At 46.0% G+C, this 19,762-nt stretch overlaps 1 protein-coding gene and 3 long non-coding RNA genes across 4 annotated transcripts; 3 read left to right on the top strand and 1 right to left on the bottom strand.

The window, feature by feature from the left end:
- Window positions 1-37: 37 nt before the first annotated feature.
- LOC125984571 (uncharacterized) lies at window positions 38-2,455 on the top strand. Its single transcript, XR_007486998.2, has 2 exons — window positions 38-218; window positions 278-2,455. It is a non-coding gene; the product is annotated as an uncharacterized lncRNA (long non-coding RNA).
- Window positions 2,456-2,964: 509 nt separating this feature from the next.
- LOC125984563 (uncharacterized) lies at window positions 2,965-9,376 on the top strand. The gene is made up of 10 exons (XR_011085587.1): window positions 2,965-3,147; window positions 3,338-3,383; window positions 3,464-3,502; window positions 4,196-4,306; window positions 4,409-6,030; window positions 6,099-6,222; window positions 7,067-7,221; window positions 7,296-7,378; window positions 7,462-8,288; window positions 8,557-9,376. It is a non-coding gene; the product is annotated as an uncharacterized lncRNA (long non-coding RNA).
- A 1,812-nt stretch (window positions 9,377-11,188) lies between these two features.
- Window positions 11,189-13,736, bottom strand: LOC125984570 (uncharacterized). Its single transcript, XR_007486997.2, has 4 exons — window positions 12,725-13,736; window positions 12,001-12,656; window positions 11,834-11,916; window positions 11,189-11,763 (listed from the first exon to the last, which is right to left on the bottom strand). It is a non-coding gene; the product is annotated as an uncharacterized lncRNA (long non-coding RNA).
- A 2,118-nt stretch (window positions 13,737-15,854) lies between these two features.
- On the top strand, window positions 15,855-18,679 carry hes6 (hes family bHLH transcription factor 6). Its single transcript, XM_049746523.1, has 4 exons — window positions 15,855-16,082; window positions 16,169-16,255; window positions 16,343-16,427; window positions 16,900-18,679. The coding sequence occupies exons 1-4, from the start codon at window positions 16,017-16,019 to the stop codon at window positions 17,334-17,336; spliced, it is 675 nt and encodes a 224-aa protein (XP_049602480.1). The 5' UTR covers window positions 15,855-16,016; the 3' UTR covers window positions 17,337-18,679.
- The last annotated feature ends 1,083 nt before the right edge of the window (window positions 18,680-19,762 follow it).

Below are 19,762 nucleotides of genomic sequence, written 5' to 3'. Positions count from 1 at the left end.
CGATGACAGGTTCGATACGACATGGAATGCAAGATTTTACGTGGTCTTTATGAGCTATAATTTAGAGTAAGAATTGTAATTGGTGAACTCAATTACAGGGCGCTGTTGACGTAGATTATGTCACCCTAAGCTTTTGTATTGAAATCACGAGCCAGATATGGTAGTGTTCCGTATTTCGCGCACAAACGTCAGCATCCGGAAGTGCAGCTTTGTTCAAGGTAAACTTGCATAAAATTGTGTTCGAATCACTTCCTAAAGTGATTCGTTCTTTTTTCAGTTCATATGACTTCAACCAGTAGGTGTCGGTAATGCGCATTGAAGCTGGTGCCACCTCGCCGTGAAACAAAACGAAGAGGAAAATGACGTAACTTCCCGTTCACGACCGAGTCGTGAATTGTTTGTTTCATTTAGGATCCCCATTAGCTATGGCAATGCCAGCGCTACTCTTCCTGGGGTCCTTGCATTTCCCGTTCACCAACTGAACTAGTCAGTGAGTGATTTGCATTTCCAGTTCATCCCGAGAACGGATCAGTGAGGGAACGAATCGTGACATTCCCGTTCGCGAACGAGTTAATGGTTGAAGTGCCTTCCTTCTCATGCGTGCATCAACGGATCAGTCAGTGAACGTCCTCGCGTGAACAATGGAAGCCTGAATGTCGATTTACGATTTGCCAAGGAAAGTAAGAAAGAAGCAGTCACTGAGACGCCACTTCTTTTATCCACGTTTTTTCCAAGCAATATTCAATATACAATATTCATAGTATGTGCCTTCTTTTTGTATTGTTTACTTGAATGTGTAATATGTCTTGTCACCGTGGGATAGTAGGAAACGCAATTTGGATCTCTTTGTATTGAAGGAATGAGGTCGAAATACAAAAAGTCCTGCCTCGCTACAAAAACAGATATGCTCAAACCTCATTGAATAAAGTACATAAGCAGACAAGTATAGTCACATATTAAATAAATAAAAGAAACATTTTAAACATATAATTATACCTACACACCAAATCAATAAAGAAGACATAACTAGGCATTTTTGATAAGTGGTGATGAGAGGTTTTTATAACTTTATGATCTGATATATTTCTGAGCACTTTGAAATGACAAATGACTTTTGATATATTGCCTAAATAGCTTAATGACCCTTAAGGAACTGTGGAATGCATGCCTGATGTTTTTTCTCTGAATCATGGACACGGCCAGAGTCGTCTTGACCGTTCAGTACTTGATTGTATCTTGTGTTTTGACTAATGCTAGACGCCAGTTTTTGATTACTACTGAACGCTCTGCACAGAGGGAAATAGTTTGCCTAACAAAGAAAAGATACGGTTAGAAGCATATTTAAACTAAGAATAAGCAAAGACATGATGTATCAAAAGAACAGCAATAGATTAATGATGTCACAGCCAAAAGCTAACATAATTTCGTACAAAATGACAAAATTAAAAGAATGAGGTATGACAGTGTATGTCCAAGATTGGAGAAGCATGTTCACAGGAAGGTCACGTGGAGATAAAACCAGCAGGTGCCAGAAGGAGCCACCCAAAGACTCGGCCAAAGATGATCGCCAAGGCCGAAAGACGGGAGGGAAGACAACAGCCCCCACTCGAGAACTCAGCCAAAGATGATCGCCAAGGCCGAAAGACGGGATGGAAGACAACAGCCCCCCTCCACACACACACACCAACAGCCCCCCACCTACACACCGAATCGCCCATAACCAGCACCACTCCCATGGAAGCAGACTCTCCTTCGAACTTGCCCCACCCCGAAGACTCATCACCCATCAATCTCGGCCCACAATGTGCTACTGAATATAAAACTGATCTAACAACCTTGGACGTTGCCTTTTCTGAATGGAGACTTTCCGCTCTTGAAGGGCCCAGCGCTGTATTGTACTTTGCTGAAAACAGAGCTTTTTGAATTGTGATTGAACTCAACCAATCTGTGTAAATCTAATTTCTGCTTCAGTGTCTTTGCATTTTCCTAAATCTGAAGAAATCAAACGAGCACGCAGTGAATAAATTGGATAACAGGTGATTGGCAAAGGCTTTTGCCGTGAGGCGCAGATAACGCGCTCCCTAAATTGTGGACAAAATCCAACAGTCCTGCCTCGCTACAAAAACAGATATGCTCAAACCTCATTGAATAAAGTACATAAGCGTCTTGACGTGAAGAAATTGACAATAAAGCAAACTTTGACTAACGGCTAACTTTATTCCATGAGGGGATGCGCCGTTATGCAACAACGGGGAGATTATGCTTCTCTTTGGGTAATCTTGATTTTATAACACTAATAGTAGTTTTTAAATAACGTGTATGCATATATCCGCCTAAATATTGTTATCCAATATATCTACTGCAATTTCACATGAGATTGCTGGTTTGAAATTTACTATTATTATTATTGCTAATTATTATTATTTTAATAAACATTAAAACCTGTTAAAACTTGTCTGGTGTTTTAATCCTTTTTATTTTTTTGGGGCATGAAAACAAAAACCTGACGTTTGGTTAACTGCTTTATATGACAATCTGTATATGTTTTACATTGTGTAATATGTGTTGGTGTCCCCCCAAATAAAAACCAAGTAGTCAAATACATATTCTTGACACGTACAAAAAATGCATAAAGTTATTAGGTACATCTGAAAATGGTGGTGTACCTAATAGAGTGTCCTCGTGACGTCACGGATCAACCAGCCAATCAGAACCACTCGACCAGACCCTGCTCGGAAACAAAAGGAGATTTGGTCATATTGATAGGGTATCCTCCATCCAAACATGTTCAGTATTCAAAGTTTCAACGGATAGTCCGAAGCAACCCTTTCCGCAGTAGTCACCATGACAGGCGACCACCTGGTGACGTCAGTGTGCCGAGCGCCGTTAGGAGAAAAAGATTTGAATTGACGGATGTGACGTCAGGGCATTAGGTAAATTGAAGACAGGTGTGCTCAAGGGCAGTTATCATATGCAGGTGCCACCGATCGCGTGGCGGCGGACGGTTTCTCAGGTAAGCTAGCATGCTAGCAAATGTTTGTCGTCTCCTGCCGTTTTCCACGACGGACGCCGTGTTTGTTGCACAATTTTCGCGCTCAAGGGGAGTTCTCAAATGCAGGTGCCACCGAGCGCGTGGCATTTTCTCAGGTAAGGGAGCAAATATTTGTCGTTTCTTGCCGTCTCTCACGACGGAAGTCATGTTTGTTTGTTGGAGGATTTTCACACGGCGACTGTAGGCGTCGAAGTTAACTGGAGACCGCAAGGAGAGTTTTCAAATAGGCCCCAAAATGTGTGGTTTGTTGCCTTTTCTCACAAGCCTTTATTTTGTTTGTCGCAGGATTGTCGTACTCTGGTGACTCGGCAACGCGACGGTGGGCCTGGAGGTAAATTGTAGGCCGCAGGCAATTTAGCCCGTGAGCAAATGTTTGCAGTTTGTTACGATGCCGTTTCTTATTTCTTGCAGGATTTTCGCTGTCTAGGGAGTGCTTGAGGTTTGGGCACGGCACGCCAAAATCGACTTTGCGTCGCGTCGTTGCGCGCTTTGCTGGTATTTTAAATGTCTTTCGCGTTTTTTTTGTTTTTTTTTTAATGCTGGCCAGCATTTGTTCATTCGTTTGTTTGTAGAAGGTTCGTAAATGCCGCCGCCGATAAGCGCGTGTTTGACTATAGGAAATGTTAGTTTGACTCTTGTCAACTAAACCATTTTTTATTATTTTATATTATGCGTGTGCCATTACCGTGTCATGCAAACTGGTGAATGCAACGAATATGTCACGTCATGTCCAAATCGGACCAAATCCATTCAAAGATGGCGCCCGCCCGCACGCTCGTTCCGTTACGCAACAAACATTTGCGCGAGTTATTTTCTCCCGTTTTGGACGCCGCCAACCTGGATCATCTGTCCACTGTGAGGTAAATTGTAGATGATGAAATTAAAATATGAATTATAATCTTGAATAATTCTCATCATTTACGACAATGTAATGATTATATATTTTTTCAAATGTAAAACTATACTTAGAATGTATAAAATTAAAATATTAACTATAATTTTGATAAATTATCATAACTTACTACAATATATTTTTTTTCTAATGTAAAACTCCTAGTATGTATAATTGTTGGTAAAAAATCATGCCATTGGCACTCGACTCAATGTCTATTTTTGTTGCAATGATTTGCTTGTCTTTTGTAGTACTAAAAAAGGCCGTCCAGCCAGCATCCTTCTATACAAAGCAAGCAGGAGGCTCTTGAGGAGCCCTTTCAGTGATGTCGAGGACACTGAGGAAGAGTAGTCCTAAATCAGGTGAAAACTTGTTTTTGTCAAGTTTCATCTTCCCAACAAACAATGGTTGTCGAGTTTTAGCTTCCCAGCCCACAATTAATAGCTGTCTGTGTGTTATTGTAGGCTGCAAGAGGAGCCGAATGGGAAAAGTATAATTCCATATGAAAAGGCACAATGGCCTATCCAAAGGAGCCATGGCCTATCCAAAGGAGCCATGGCCTATCCTATTTTTGATCCTTCGATGTCGGCTCTTCCTATCATTGTGAAGCAGAATTCACCAAGCGTTGGATTGTTCACCCACTAATAGGGAACGTGAGCTGGGATTAGACCGTCGTGAGACAGGTTAGTTTTACCCTACTGATAATGTGTCGTCGCAATAGCAATCGTTTGAATTCCTCCTATCCAAAGGAGCCATGGCCTATCCAAAGGAGCCATGGCCTATCCAAAGGAGCCATGGCCTATCCAAAGGAGCCATGGCCTATCCGTAGGAGCCATGGCCTATCCGTAGGAGCCATGGCCTATCCAAAAGAGCAATGCCATATCAAGTCAAGAATCAAGCAGCACGCTGCAAAAGTCGACGTGTGCGGATCATGTGCCCAGGAAGGGGCAGTGTGGTTGCCTTTGGTTATGGGTGCACGACGGAAAGGTTGCAGGTGTGGACAGTGTTTGGGGGTCTGACGGTTGGTCTTGCTTAAGAGGTTGTGGCTTATCTGGATCCAGCAGTGTCTTGTGCTTGGTTGCCATTGACGGCTCACTTGGAGGAGGATGTGGTGACTTGGATGGAGACAAAACTGAACTTTGACGCGGAGCCCAATGTCCAATCCTGCCATATGACTTGTTCCATTTTGTGTCTTTTTCTAACCTGCCACTGGCGTACTTGCTGCGTTCTTTGTTCTCCCTCATCGGTGTAGGGCGGAGTTGGAGCGAGCCGATCCCGAACGTCCAATTTTGCAATTTGATTTGTGACGTTTTCTTTTTCTAACCTACCACTGTTGCACTTCATCTAAGCTTAACCTACCACCACTGTGGTAGGTTAAGCTTAGATGAAGTGCCCTAGGTGGGGCTAGGCTAGGCTCCCCTAGGTGTTGGAGCGAGACAGTCACATTGTGTGTCTTTTTCTAACCTACCACTGTCGTGCTTGATGGAAGCCGAACTTACCACTGTGCGTCCTTTGTTCTCTAGGTGTAGGGGGCGGTGTTTGGGCGAGCCGGTCCACGAGGAAGACATAATGATGCGAGCAGCGCCCAACTCATTGCATGTTCTCGCTGTCGCTGTGATCAAAGCTGATAGCGGCTGGCTGGATTCTCGGGGACCAGTTCGGGATGGGGGAGCTGCGGCTCGGCCCCCTTGAGGACACTGCCAGGACAATCGAGGGCACCTCCGACAGCCAATTTTTTTCATTGATTTTCATATTATGTATTGTGCACTCTCTGCATCCATTACAACCTGGTGATCCTGAAAGGGGGATCCTTCCATCTGTGGTCCCTTCTCAAGGTTTCTCATTTTCCCCTGGCAGGGGTTTTTTGAGTTTTTCCTTGCCCTTTTGGGAGCTTATGATCAGGGGATGCTTTGAGAATAATTGTCAATTTTGGCTATGTGAAGCCCTTTGAGACTGTTTGTGATTCAGGGCTATACAAATAAACTTGACTTGATGTTCTGCCAGGCCGGGTGCAAAAGGGGGGGTGGGCGCACGGCTCGATCCGACCCGGCGACGGTCACCAAAAGCAGCTAGTCGCTGTGATCAAGTAAGCAAGTGACCGATGACAACTTGGGCTGCTCTTTGAGTTTCTAACATTTGTTTCTGTTTCTGCAGATGGCGACCGGGAGGTGACACAATCCGATCAGAGGCGGACTGACTGCTGTGGCATTGATTTTCAAGTCGCCGAGTTCTGAGGGAGACCCGCTTCCCTCGAGGCGTCGGCCTGCGCAGCTTCAACGTGTGAAATGTTTTTTTTTTTTTTAATTACACCAGCAGTGTCCCAATGTCTGCTTGAGGGCTGCATACTGAAACAAATTCAGAATTCTTTGACTCAAATTCATGAAATCAATCATGAAATGTTGCCATTGATATTTTGTGCTACAAAACAGTGTTGCGTTCATTCGTGTGGTGTGTTGATCAAGTTGCCCCGAGGCTGCCATTTGGACACCAATGGTGACGTGTGTAGGGGTGGACGTGTATTGGAAAACTGCCATATGGTGGTCGAGGTTATTGACATGCACTTTAAGACAGCAAAGATTTTTTTTTTCATGTCTCAAATGAAAAACGTTTTCTTGCCTAACTATTTGTAATGAGTTAAGACGATAAGTCATTGATGTAAGTTAAAGTTAACTAATCTAACTGATCTCATTGCGATGAAATAGTTAACCTCCATCCAAGAATTTTGCACAACTTGCCTCAATGCAGTGGTCTGGCCCAATACTGCCATATCATTGAGTTTCCAAAATGTTGTGCAGCCCTCATTGAGTGCCAAACGCGCAGCGACGGCGCGCGGGCAAGCGACGGCGCGCGGGCAAGCGACGGGGCGCGACGGCAGGCGCGGGCAAGCGACGGCAGGCGCGGGCAAGCGACGGCAGGCGCGGGCAAGCGGCGGCAGGCGCGGGCAAGCGGCGGCAGGCGCGGGCAAGCGGCGGCAGGCGCGGGCAAGCGACGGCAGGCGCGGGCAAGCGACGGCAGGCGCGGGCAAGCGACGGCAGGCGCGGGCAAGCGACGGCAGGCGCGGGCAAGCGACGGCAGGCGCGGGCAAGCGACGGCAGGCGCAACTTTTGTGCTTGTCTTGCAAGGTGGAAGAGACGATGTATGAAACGAAGAGCCGGTGGACGGAGGCCACCAGACCCGCGATTGGTGAGCGCGGTGCAAAGGAAAGAATCACCCAAAGAAAGCAGTCGCCAAGTGTTGAAGAGGAGCCTGATGCATGACTGGCCAAGACTGGCCAGAGGTGGTGACATGGCAATCCAATATGCAACACACTTGTTAGTTTTAATTTGATTTCCTTATTTGTCTGCCGTTCAGGGTTGCCGGGGCGGCGGATGGGACGAGTGCCAGCCTGCACCCAGAGGGACTGGGCTGCACCCGCAAGACCAGGGAGGGGGCAGGTAATGAGTATGTTGACAGAAGTGAACCGCATGCAACTGAGTGCCGTTTGTCTTTTTGCACCGTCCAACACCGGCCGGAGCAGACCCGGACCTTGGCCCGTGACGAGCGTCCCGCACGAGACTGATGGGTGCAGATGCAGCCAGCGTTTCGGGGGAGTATGACTTTATTTCTTTTGTGCTTTCCCTACCCCTTTCTGTTTGAATAAGGTAACTAGTAGCACGCACGGGCATTTGGGTTTCTGTGACCCTCTAGATACGAATCGCCAAAGTAGACACCCCCTGACCCCCCCCCCCCCCCTTCCCCACTCTCTCTCTCGCTCTCTTTCTCCAATGCGCCCGGCAGTACCTGCATGGCCTGGTGCACTCAGGGTGGAACGTGGCTATACCTTGCCCTTTGTGGAATACCATGGTATAATGTCTGCCAGACTGGGTCCCGGTGTCGAGGACGAGGAGATTCTCCATGACGTCACGTTTTCCTTTTTTTTTTTTTTTTTTCTTTCTCCCTTCTTTCCCCTCTCGGGGCCAAGCCAGCCCTCCTCAGGGGGAACTGGCCGGTTGTGCTTTAGTGCGCACCAAAGCCTCATCTCCTCTCGCTCTCTGCCTCCCTCCCCCCCTCCCTCCCTCCCTCCCTCCCTCCCTCCCTCCCCCCCCTCCCTCCCTCCCTCCCTTTTTGTAAGGGGTTAAACATTTCATAACCCGGATCGCTCCAATGCAGGAGGGCTGTATGAGACATGCCCGTGCGTGCTGCTAGTTAACTGATTCAAACTTACCTTAGTCAAGGTTGGGGGGGATGCTAGTGGAAATTTTCCTCTTGCCAAAACCACCACAATGTGTCTGCCTTTCAGGATTGCCGAGGTAGCGGATGGGACGAGTGCCTGCACAGAGACGGACCGGAGCGCAAGACCGGAGGGTAATAATAAACTATATTTTTATAGCACCTTTCATACAAGAAATGCAGCTCAAAGCGCTTTACAACAAAGAAGGAAATTGTAAGCATTGAATGCTTCACATAGGAACAGACAGAAAAAGAACATGAAGACATTAAAACAAAAACATGAATGTATGCATACACAATCAATAAAGTGAGCTTAAAATAGGAGCAAGCTTTAATAGATGGGTCATGAGTATGTCCACAGAAATGAACCGCGTGCAACTGAATGCCGTTTTTCTTTTTGCAGTTGCGCGAGGCGGAGGATGAGTCCAAACGTCAAATACCGACACGAGGCGGACTGGTGCGGATGCGGCGAGGGCAAAGCGCCCAGCCAGCATTTAAGGAGAGTATGACTTTGTTTTTCCTTTTGTGCTTTCTTTCTTTCCCTCCCTCCACTTTTTCACTGGATGTGCACACTGGCCATCTGCATGAGGCCTCTTTCTTTCTCAGTGCTGCGTCATTTTGCAATATTGTTTTATTGTTATTGTGTTTTTTAAATACATGAAGTGAACTGTTTGTACTGTAATTGTGTGTGCGTGTACCTCTGAACCTGAATTAAACATTACTGAATTCAAGTGGTCCATTTTAAACATTGGCATGGGCAGTCTATCGTGCATACAAACTGGAATCATTTGAGTCATTCTCAATGACATTTGTAAAGTTAGTCTCAAACCAAATTGTCTTGTTAAATATGCAGTGCCAGGCTTTTTATTTTTTTTAACTACACAAAGAAAAGCTGCATACATTCTAAATTGTTGACAAAAGCCAAGTAGCCAGACACCCACAGATGCAAACGACAAGCGTACAAACGGTGTCTGTTGCGATCAATAAGTCATCTTTGGCAACCCTGCTTTAAAATGGCCACCGAACTCAGAATCTTGCAGAATGTTGGTACATTTTTCTGTACGAGTAAAAGCTGGTATTTTAATCTAGTCAGAGCCATTTTTTGGTTTGTTTTGAATCGTCCTGCATCATGTGGGCGTTCTTGTGAATAAAATCAACAGTGTGTTTTCTTCCTGTTGGTGGTCTTGTAAATAAAGTAAACTTTGGTGTCAGTCATCATTCGCGATGAGCCTCAATGGAAGCTGCAACGCTTGAATGTGAAACCTCTTGCATGTTTTGTTGCAGGGCTTGACATCTCCATTGGCTGTCTGACTACAAAGAAGGCTGTTTCTGTACAGTCCAGGTTGTTGCTGAGGTCAATTGAATTTATAAACATAGCGTGTAACTTTTAGGACCTTGGCTTTGATATTCAAAGCACAGTTGCTTAACTACACGGCCAGCCTCGGTACATGTACTGGGTGGTACCACCCAGTTCAGAGTAAAGTAAAGGCCAGAGTGGTCGTCTTAATACCAGCATCCTCATGAAATTGACCATATCAGACAGGCTAGATGAATTCCAAGTGCTACCACCGGGTGGCAGCATATTTGCCTCAAGCTGTCTGGTGCTGGGTCAATGCGATGCATCTTTCGTTGTTTTGCCCAAAGCAACCTAATACACAATATTTGCCTCAACCTGTCTGACGCTCCATTGAACTGTATGCAATAAATTTTAACTTGAAACAACTACATTGCAAATGATAGGTGCCCTAATTAGACAGCTGGGTCAATGTGACCCGTCTTTTGCGGTTTGTTTTGCCCAAAGCAACCTAACAAATACACATAGGTACTGCCGCTATCTCGCCAATGTGCATGTCTCTAAAATGTACAAAGCAATCAAATACATTTGCATAACAAACTTCCACACCACATGCTAAAAAATATTCATGTGATGCAGAAAGTCGTCTTCTGTAGCTTGCTATCCGAACCCGAGGCTGGGGGTTGCCCGTCCATGTGCCTAATCGCTCGGCCATTGATACATCAGCAATGCTTCTTTCTAGGTCTCCTCATGTCCTCAGCACTGCAAACCTTTGTGCAGTGCTTTACTTCACACCATATGAAGTAAATGATGGAATGTTTTGTTTTTTTACACCTCCTCTAATGTGTATCAAGCATACCAGATCGTGTTTTAGAACAGCCTAGAATAGTAAATTACAAAAAGTAAAAAAAAAAAAACTTGTAAAGTCCTAAAAAGTTATTAATTCACTTATTAATTGCTGCAAGTGGGAAGTACAGGTAAATGTCTGCCTATTCATAGCCATCGCAATGTAGCGAATGTCGCAGCGCGGCGTATGCAGTAGGGGGCGCAGGCGGCACGGGTCGCCGGCGGCATGGGGCGCAGGGAGCGCAGGCGGCATGGGGGGCAGGGAGGGAGCGCAGGCGGCATGGGGGGCAGGGAGCGCAGGCGGCGCAGGCAGTATGGTGCGCAGGCATTATGGGGCGCAGGCAGTATGGGGCGCAAGCAGTATGGGGCGCAAGCAGCAAGGGTGAGGGGGCGCAAGCAGCAAGGGTGGGGGGGGCGCACCCTGGATCTCAGGTGTTCGAGTGCAGCGACGGAGCCACTCGCCAAGCGTGGCGAGCTCGGCCGTCACCGCGCTTTCACTTCGAGTCATTCTTATACATTCAGTATTGCGATCCGCGCGCGCGCTGGGTAAGTACAAAAGAGAACAGACGGCCACCTGCTGCCAGGTCACACTGGCCAACCGGTTAGTGACACGGGCTCTGGCCCCGTACAATCCTGGTTCGATCCCAGGGCTGAGAACATTCCCCGCCCCGCTTTTGTAAGTGTCTGAATACATGCATATAGATTGCATGTCTACGCATTTATTTATGTGTAAACACCCAGCGTGGCCCCGCCCGCAAGTGGGCGGAGCGATGCAGCTGGGTCCGCCCCCATCAAAATGGCCCCGCCCCCTGCCCAAGCCCCGCCCCTGCCCTACAAGATGACGGTAGGGCAGGGGGCGGGGCGAAGCTGTATCGCTCCGCCCACTTGCGCAACCGGCCACTTCCCCCTGAGTAGAGCTGGCTCGGCGCCGAGAGGGAAAAAAAGAGGAAAACGTGACGTCACGGAGAGCGTCACGGAGAATCTCCTTGTCCTCGACACCATCGAAGACACTGGGACCCAGTCTGGCAGACATTATCCCCTGGTTATTCCACAAAGGGCAAGGTATAGCCACGTTCCACCCTGAGTGCACCAGGCCTCAGGTACTGCCGGGCGCGTTGGAGAAAGAGAGCGAGAGAGAGAAGGAGAGAGGGAGGGGAGATGAGAAGAGGAGAGGTACTGCCGGGCGCGTTGGAGAAAGAGAGCGAAAGAGGGGGGCAAGGAAGGGAGGGAGGGAGGCAGGGGCTGTCTACTTTGCAGATTCGTATCTAGAGGGTCACAGCAACCCAAATGCCCGTGCGTGCTACGAGTTACCCTATTCAAACAGACAGCGGTAGCGAAAGCACAAAAGAAAAAACAAAGTCGTACTCCCCAGAAACGCTGGCTGCATCTGCACCCATCAGTCTCATGTGGGCCCCTCGTCACGGTCCAAGGTCCGGGTCTACTCCGGCCGGTGTTGGACTCGTCTTCCGCCTCGCACAAGTGCAAAAAGACAATCGGCACTCAGTTGCATGCGGTTCACTTCTATCAACGTACTCATTACCTGCCCCCTCCCTGGTCTTGCAGGTGCAGCCCAGTCCCTCTGGGTGCAGGCTGGCGCTCGTCCCATCCGCCGCCCCGGCAACCCTGAACGGCAGACAAATAAGAAAATCAAATTAAAACCAACAAGTGTGGACACTACCCTTGCATATTGGATTGCCATGTCACCACCTCTGGCCAGCCTTGGCCAGTCATGCATCAGGCTCCTCTTCAACCCTTGGCAACTGCTTTCTTTGGGTGATTCTTTCCTTTGCACCGCGCTCACCAATCGCGGGCCTGGTGGCCTCCGTCCACCAGCTCTTCGTTTTATACATCGTCTCTTCCACCTTGCAAGACAAGCACAAAAGTTGCGCCTGCCGTCGCTTGCCCGCGCCTGCCGTCGCTTGCCCGCGCCTGCCGTCGCTTGCCCATGCCTGCCGTCGCTTGCCCGCGCCTGCCGTCGCTTGCCCGCGCCTGCCGTCGCTTGCCCGCGCCTGCCGTCGCCTGCCCGCGCCTGCCGTCGCCTCGGGGCAATTTGATCAACACACCACACGAATGAACGCAACACTGTTTTGTAGCACAAAATATCAATGGCAACATTTCGTGATTGATTTCATGAATTTGAGTCAAAGAATTCTGAATTTGTTTCAGTATGCAGCCCTCAAGCAGACATTGGGACACCGCTGGTGTAATTAAAAAAAAAAAAAAAAAAAAACATTTCACACGTTGAAGCTGCGCAGGCCGACGCCTCGAGGGAAGCGGGTCTCCCTCAGAACTCGGCGACTTCAAATCGATGCCACAGCAGTCAGTCCACCTCTGATCGGATTGTGTCACCTCCCGGTCGCCATCTGCAGAAACAGAAACAAATGTTAGAAACTCAAAGAGCAGCCCAAGTTGTCATCGGTCACTTGCTTACTTGATCACAGCGACTAGCTGCTTTTGGTGACCGTCGCCGGGTCGGATCGAGCCGTGCGCCCACCCCCCCTTTTGCGCCCGGCCTACAAATGGCAGAACATGCAATGAGTTGGGCGCTGCTCACATCATTATGTCTTCCTCGTGGACCGGCTCGCCCAAACACCGCCCCCTACACCTAGAGAACAAAGGACGCACAGTGGTAAGTTCGGCTTCGATCAAGCACGACAGTGGTAGGTTAGAAAAAGACACACAATGTGACTGTCTCGCTCCAACACCTGGGGGAGAACAAGTACCACAGTGGTGGTAGGTTAAGCTTTGATGAAGTGCAACAGTGGTAGGTTAGAAAAAGAAAACGTCACAAGTCAAATTGCAAAATTGGACGTTCGGGATCGGCTCGCTCCAACTCCGCCCTACACCGATGAGGGAGAACAAAGAACGCAGCAAGTACGCCAGTGGCAGGTTAGAAAAAGACACAAAATGGAACAAGTCATATGGCAGGATTGGACATTGGGCTCCGCGTCAAAGTTCAGTTTTGTCTCCATCCAAGTCACCACGTCCTCCCCCAAGTGAGCCGTCAATGGCAACCAAGCACAAGACACCGCTGGATCCAGATAAGCCACAACCTCTTAAGCAAGACCAACCGTCAGACCCCCAAACACTGTCCACACCTGCAACCTTTCCGTCGTGCACCCATAACCAAAGGCAACCACACTGCCCCTTCCTGGGCACATGATCCGCACACGTCGACTTTTGCAGCGTGCTGCTTGATTCTTGACTTGATATGGCATTGCTCTTTTGGATAGGCCATGGCTCCTACGGATAGGCCATGGCTCCTACGGATAGGCCATGGCTCCTTTGGATAGCCCATGGCTCCTTTGGATAGGCCATGGCTCCTTTGGATAGGCCATGGCTCCTTTGGATAGGCCATGGCTCCTTTGGATAGGCCATGGCTCCTTTGGATAAGCCATTGTGCCTTTTCATATGGAATTATACTTTTCCCATTCGGCTCCTCTTGCAGCCTACAATAACACACAGACAGCTATTAATTGTGTGCTGGGAAGCTAAAACTCGACAACCATTGTGTGTTGGGAAGATCAAACTTGACAAAAACAAGTTTTCACCTGATTTAGGACTACTCTTCCTCAGTGTCCTCGACATCACTGAAAGGGCTCCTCAAGAGCCTCCTGCTTGGTTTGCATAGAAGGATGCTGGCTGGGCAGTCTTTTTTAGTGCTACAAAAGACAAGCAAATCATTGCAACAAAAATAGACATTGAGTCAAGTGCCAATGGCATGATTTTTTACCAAAAATTATACATACTAGGAGTTTTACATTAGAAAAAAAAATATTGTAGTAAGTTATGATCATTTATCAAAATTATAGTCAATATTTTAATTTTATACATTCTAAGTAGATTTGTACATTTGAAAAAATATATAATCATTACATTGTAATAAATTATGAGAATTATTCAAGATTATAATTCATATTTTAATTTCATCATCTACAACTCACCTCGCATTGGACAGATGATCCAGGTTGGCGGCGTCCTAAACGGGAGAAAATAACCCGCGCAAATGTTTGTTGCGTAACGGAACGAGAGCGGGCGGGCGCCATCTTTGAATGGATTTGGTCCGATTTGGACATGACGTAACATATTCGTTGCATTCACTAGTTTGCATGGCACGGAAATGGCACGCGCATAATATAAAATAATAAAAAAATGGTTTAGTTGACTAGAGTCAAACTAACATTTCCTATATCGCTTATCGGTGGCGTCATTTACAAACCTTCTACAAACAAACGAACAAATGCTGGCCAGCATTAAAAAAAAAAAAAAAAAAAAAAAAAAAAAAAAAAATCCCGCGAAAGACATTTAAAATACCACCAAAACGCGCAACGACGCGACGCAAAGTCGATTGTGGCGTGCCGTGCCCAAACCTCAAGCACGCCCTAGACACTGAAAATCCTGCAAGAAATAAGAAATGGCACCGTAAGAAACTGCAAACATTTGCTCACGGGCTAAATTCCCTGCGGCCTACAATTTACCTCCAGGCCTACCGTCGCGGTGGACGTAACGTTGTCGAGTCACCAGAGTACGACAATCCTGCGACAAACAAAATAAAATAATTAAAAAAAAGGCTTGTGAGAAAAGGCAACAAACCACACATTTTGGGGCCTATTTGAAAACTCTCCTTGTGGTCTCCAGTTAACTTCGACGCCTACAGTCGCCGTGTGAAAATCCTCCAACACACAAACATGGCGTCCGTCGTGAGCGACGGCGAGAAACCACAAACATTTGCTCCCTTACCTGAGAAAATTCCACGCGCTCAGTGGCACCTGCATTTGAGAACTCCCCTTGAGCGCAAAAATCGTGCAGGAGACGACAAACATTTGCTAGCATGCTTACCTGAGAAACCGTCCGCCGCCACGCGATCGGTGGCACCTGCATATGATAACTCCCCTCGAGCACACCTGTCTTCAATTTACCTAAAGCCCTCACGTCACATCCGTCAATTCAAATCTTCTTCTCCTGATCGTCTAACGGCGCTCGGCACACTGACGCCACCAGGTGGTCGCCTGTTATGGTGACTACTGTGGAAAGGGTTGCTTCGGACTATCCGTTGAAACTTTGAACACTGAACATGTTTGGATGGATACCCTATCAATATGACCAAATCTCCTTTTGTTTCCGAGCAGGCTCAGGTCGAGTGGTTAACGCCATTGCCTTCAATCAAATGAAAATATTTGTATCGATAGTTCATCCTAAAATGAATTGTTCTTGCAAAAATTCCGCGGCCGTTGCAGTGCTCCCGTGGACTCATTTTCAATTCAGTTGTTAAGAAACATCACACCATTATGTCATATCAAATAAATGATTTTCAAACGGGTCCAAACAAGTTTTTCCGTCATGGCTACAAAGATCTTTAAATATTTTCGTTCACTCTCGTTCACTGAAAACATCCGTTCTTTTGAACCCATCGTTCACTCACGAGCCAACACTACACTGCAGTAGTGATGTGCATTCCAGCTCTTTTAGGTGAACGACTCATTAGAATCAGTTCACTCAAAAGAGTCGTTCAAACGAATCGTTCAAGGACTTGTTCTTTTCGAACGAATCGTTCACTCACCAACCAACACTAGCCAACACTAAAAGAAGCCAGGTCTGCTGGCCGAGCCATCTGTCTTGCCATTGAGGAGCTCCAACGTCTTTTGGGGGATCTTCGAAAGACACTTGCAAGGTCCTCGTCAGTTTTGTTTTTTGGAGGGAGGGGGACGGTCAGGTTAGCAGCAATGGCCCCCACCCGTAAGCACACATCGACCGACCACTCCGCAGACGGACTCAAACCTGACAGAAAGGTAATGAATAAATCATACAGCATAGGGCAAAGAGCTTATTTTATTAAAAGTGTACTGCTATTATTGTTTTGGTGGCGCTAATATAGATGAGGAAACCTCTGGTGGAGAAGAAACGACGAGATCGTATCAACGATAGTTTACACGAACTCAGGGCTCTCATTGGGGATACAGAGGTAAGAAACACATAGGACAATCATTTTTTATAAGCTAAAATTGAGCTAAATTGGACAAATATGTGCACGTGTGTGTGTCTCGCGTAGCAACTCGATTCAAAGATGGAGAAGGGTGAGGTACTAGAGAGGACGGTCAAACGTGTGGTGAGCATCCTACAAAACCAGGCTCAAGGTAAAAAAAAAAAAAACTGTTACAAACGCTGTTAGTCGAGGTATCTACATTTTATGGGTATAAATTCTGAATTCTATAAATTCCGCTTGGCACCCAAACCGCTGCCCCAACCCCCCCCACAAAAAAAAAAAAAAACTGGCTCAACGCTGCATTCATGGACAGCTGGAAATTCTGCACACTGTATTCATACAACATTTTGTTTTTACATACATTGTTTTTATCCCCCGTTATTCACGGGCAGCTGGAAATTCTAAACACTGCATTCATACATTTTGTTTTTACATACATTCCCTGTCATTGTGAAAAAACCATCACGTTGAGACTTTCTAACACATGCTCAGTCAAATTGTGACTCACACAACACAAAATTAAGCAACAACCAAAGGAACCGCTGCCTTGTGGTGACTTGTTGCATTCCAAGCAATGTTTTGAAATTTCTACACACCTTTTTGTTTGTTTCTGTTGATTCCAGAGGCGGAAGCCGTCAACCGAGAGGCACGTGAGCGTTTTGCGGCTGGTTACATCCACGGGATGCACGGTGTGCACACTTTTGTGTCTTGCCTCCCGGGGGTGGACCCCACTGTGGGGGCCGAGCTACTCAACCACCTCCTCGAGAGCATGCCCCTGCATGGCCAGGACCACCTCAGGGCCTCGTTTTGTGACGCAGACCCCTTTAGTGGCCCTGTCGCGCCGGAGCAAACTCCGGGTTTGCAGGTGTCCCCGGCCCCTTCCTCTTCCTCCGCCTCTAGCGAGGACCTTTGCTCGGACCTGGAGGACACCGACTCAGAGGCATCGTCTTCCGAGGAGTCAGAAGAAAGTCAAGTTTCTTCATCGGAAGAATCTGAGTCGCAGGACGTGCCAGGATGTGTGGCCTTAAATAGCTCCAAATCTTTTTGGAGACCCTGGTAGATTGAAGTGGTTGTCAGTGGTATTAGTACTTAGTATCGGTATCAGTGAGTGATGGTGAATACTTACTGTGGTAGCGATCTGGAAAAGAGCAACATCTCCAACATCACTGATACAGATATTATAATTTATTGTTACAGTAAGTTCAAAACGACTGTGAATGTGAGGCAGCCGCCCCTCTGTAGTTGGAGGCTTTTTTTAGTTGGGTGTTTTTTTGAACAACAAAATGGGGAAAAAAGCTATGCAAGTGATGCAGCTAAGTTTAATAAGTTTCTATGAATTTTTGGTGATGCAGCTAAGTTTAATAAGTTTTTGGTGTTTGGATAAAACCATCTGATTGTCTGAGACCCTGGTAGACTGAGGTGGTTGTCAGTGGTATTAGTACTTAGTATCGGTATCAGTGAGTGCTGGTGAATACTTACTGTGGTAGCGATCTGAAAAAGATTAACATCACTGATACAGATATTCTAATTTATTCCACTTCACTGGTTCTTTTAGGTGCATTACCTGACATGTTTCAGCGGGTTCTTCCGCCTTCATCAGAGTGTCTGATGAAGGCGGAAGAACCCGCCGAAACATGTCAGGTAATACACCTCAAATAATTTGTTTGACATAAAAGAACCAGTGAAGTGAATAAAAAGGAAAAACAAGATTAACTTAGTACAGCTATTCTAATTTATTGTTACAGTAAGTTCAAAACGACTGTGAATGTGAGGCAGCCGCCCCTCTATAGTTGGAGGCTTTTTTTTAGTTAGGTGTTTTTTTGAACAAAATGGGAAAAAAAGCTATGCAAGTGATGCAGCTAAGTTTTATAAGTTTTCATGAATTTTTGGTAATGCAGCTAAGTTTAATAAGTTTATATGAATTTTTGGTGTTTGCATAAAACCATCAGATTGTTTCAGACCCTGGTAGAAGTGGTTGTCAGTGGTATTAGTACTTGGTATCGGTATCAGTGAGTGCTGGTGAATACTTACTGTGGTAGCGATCTGAAAATGATCAACATCACTGATACAGATATTCTAATTGATTCACTTCACTGGTTCTTTTATATCAAATTATTTTAGGTGCATTACCTGATGTTTCGGCGGGTTCTTCCGCCTTCACGAAGTGATTAAAAAGGAAAAAGATTAACTTAGTACAGCTATTCTAATATATTCTTACAGTAAGTTCAAAACGACTGTGAATGTGAGGCAGCCTCCCCCCTGTAGTTGGAGGCTTTAGTTGGGTGTTTTTTTTTGAACAACAAAATGGGAAAAAGCTATGCAAGTGATGCAGCAAAATTTAATACGTTTTTGAATTTTTGATGTTTGCATAAAACCATCTGATTAAAAGTTTGAATGACATAATTTCTCATTTGTTTATAAATGATTAATTTTTTTAAAAGTGGTTATTGTATTAATAATATGCAAGAAATAACATTAGAACCTTTTCAAAACACATCTTTGTGACAGTTGACATTTCTTGGATGTTTGTGTCAAACGAGCCCACTCGACACCCCCCTTCTACGATATTAGTTAAGATTCAGCAACGGCCGTTCATTTGCGTACATGACGTAGGCAGTGCAGAGGTGTTAAAGATGAGTGAGTGTGTGTGTGTGTATGACCTCTAGATAGACAAGCAAAGACGCATCATTAGCAGCAAATAAATCAGAATTTTCAGACCAGTTCAATGAAAATTAGAACTATGTTATGGTACACTGGCTGAGAATCACAGCTCGACATGCTAACATATCATTTGCATCATTAAGGTTGCAAAAATATGTACCGAATCCACAATACAGGCTATTTAGTCATGCTAATAGCTCCATGGGGGTCCCTCCAGGGGCCACAGCTTTTATCCCTCCCGTCCTGACTCCTGCGGCCTGCATTAGAAAAGCTGGCGTCTGCTTCTGTGATGTGCGGGCAGGGTGTCGTTGGTGACGCCGTCACACTTGCGAGTGAGGAAACGATAAAGATGGCACTCTTTTGACGTAGATTCCTTGTTTTGCTACGGGGCCTTTTCTAGGAATTGCTTCAAAGGAGTCTTGAGCCGTACAGTAAAATTCACATGACATAGTACTCGCAGGAGTACATTGTTTGAATGATGACCATTGACGGACTGACTGGCTAATTATTCGAGTATTCATTTGAGGTTTTTTTTTTTGGTCAATTATTGGTCAATGATTAGGCAATGAATTGAATCAAACAAATATCTCAAATCATTTTGGTTCTTTTTAAGTAAATCAGAAGAAAAGTTTTTATCATTTTTGGTGCACTGTATGACACCCAACAGTACGCTAGCGCCTGTTTTTTTTTTTTTTAATTAAATAAAAAAAAATAACATTTTATATTATGGATATGTATTTTTTTTTTTTAAAATATGCGTTTGCATCAGCTGTATTATCTTTTTCAAGCCTGAAAAACGTCAAGGCCTGAAAATAACCTTGCTTG

Source organism: Syngnathus scovelli, chromosome 17 (assembly GCF_024217435.2).
Source record: "Syngnathus scovelli strain Florida chromosome 17, RoL_Ssco_1.2, whole genome shotgun sequence".
NCBI classification, from domain to species: Eukaryota; Metazoa; Chordata; class Actinopteri; order Syngnathiformes; family Syngnathidae; genus Syngnathus; species Syngnathus scovelli.
The sequence above is the reverse complement of the archived record's forward strand: the minus strand, read 5'-3'. Positions and strand labels throughout refer to the sequence as shown.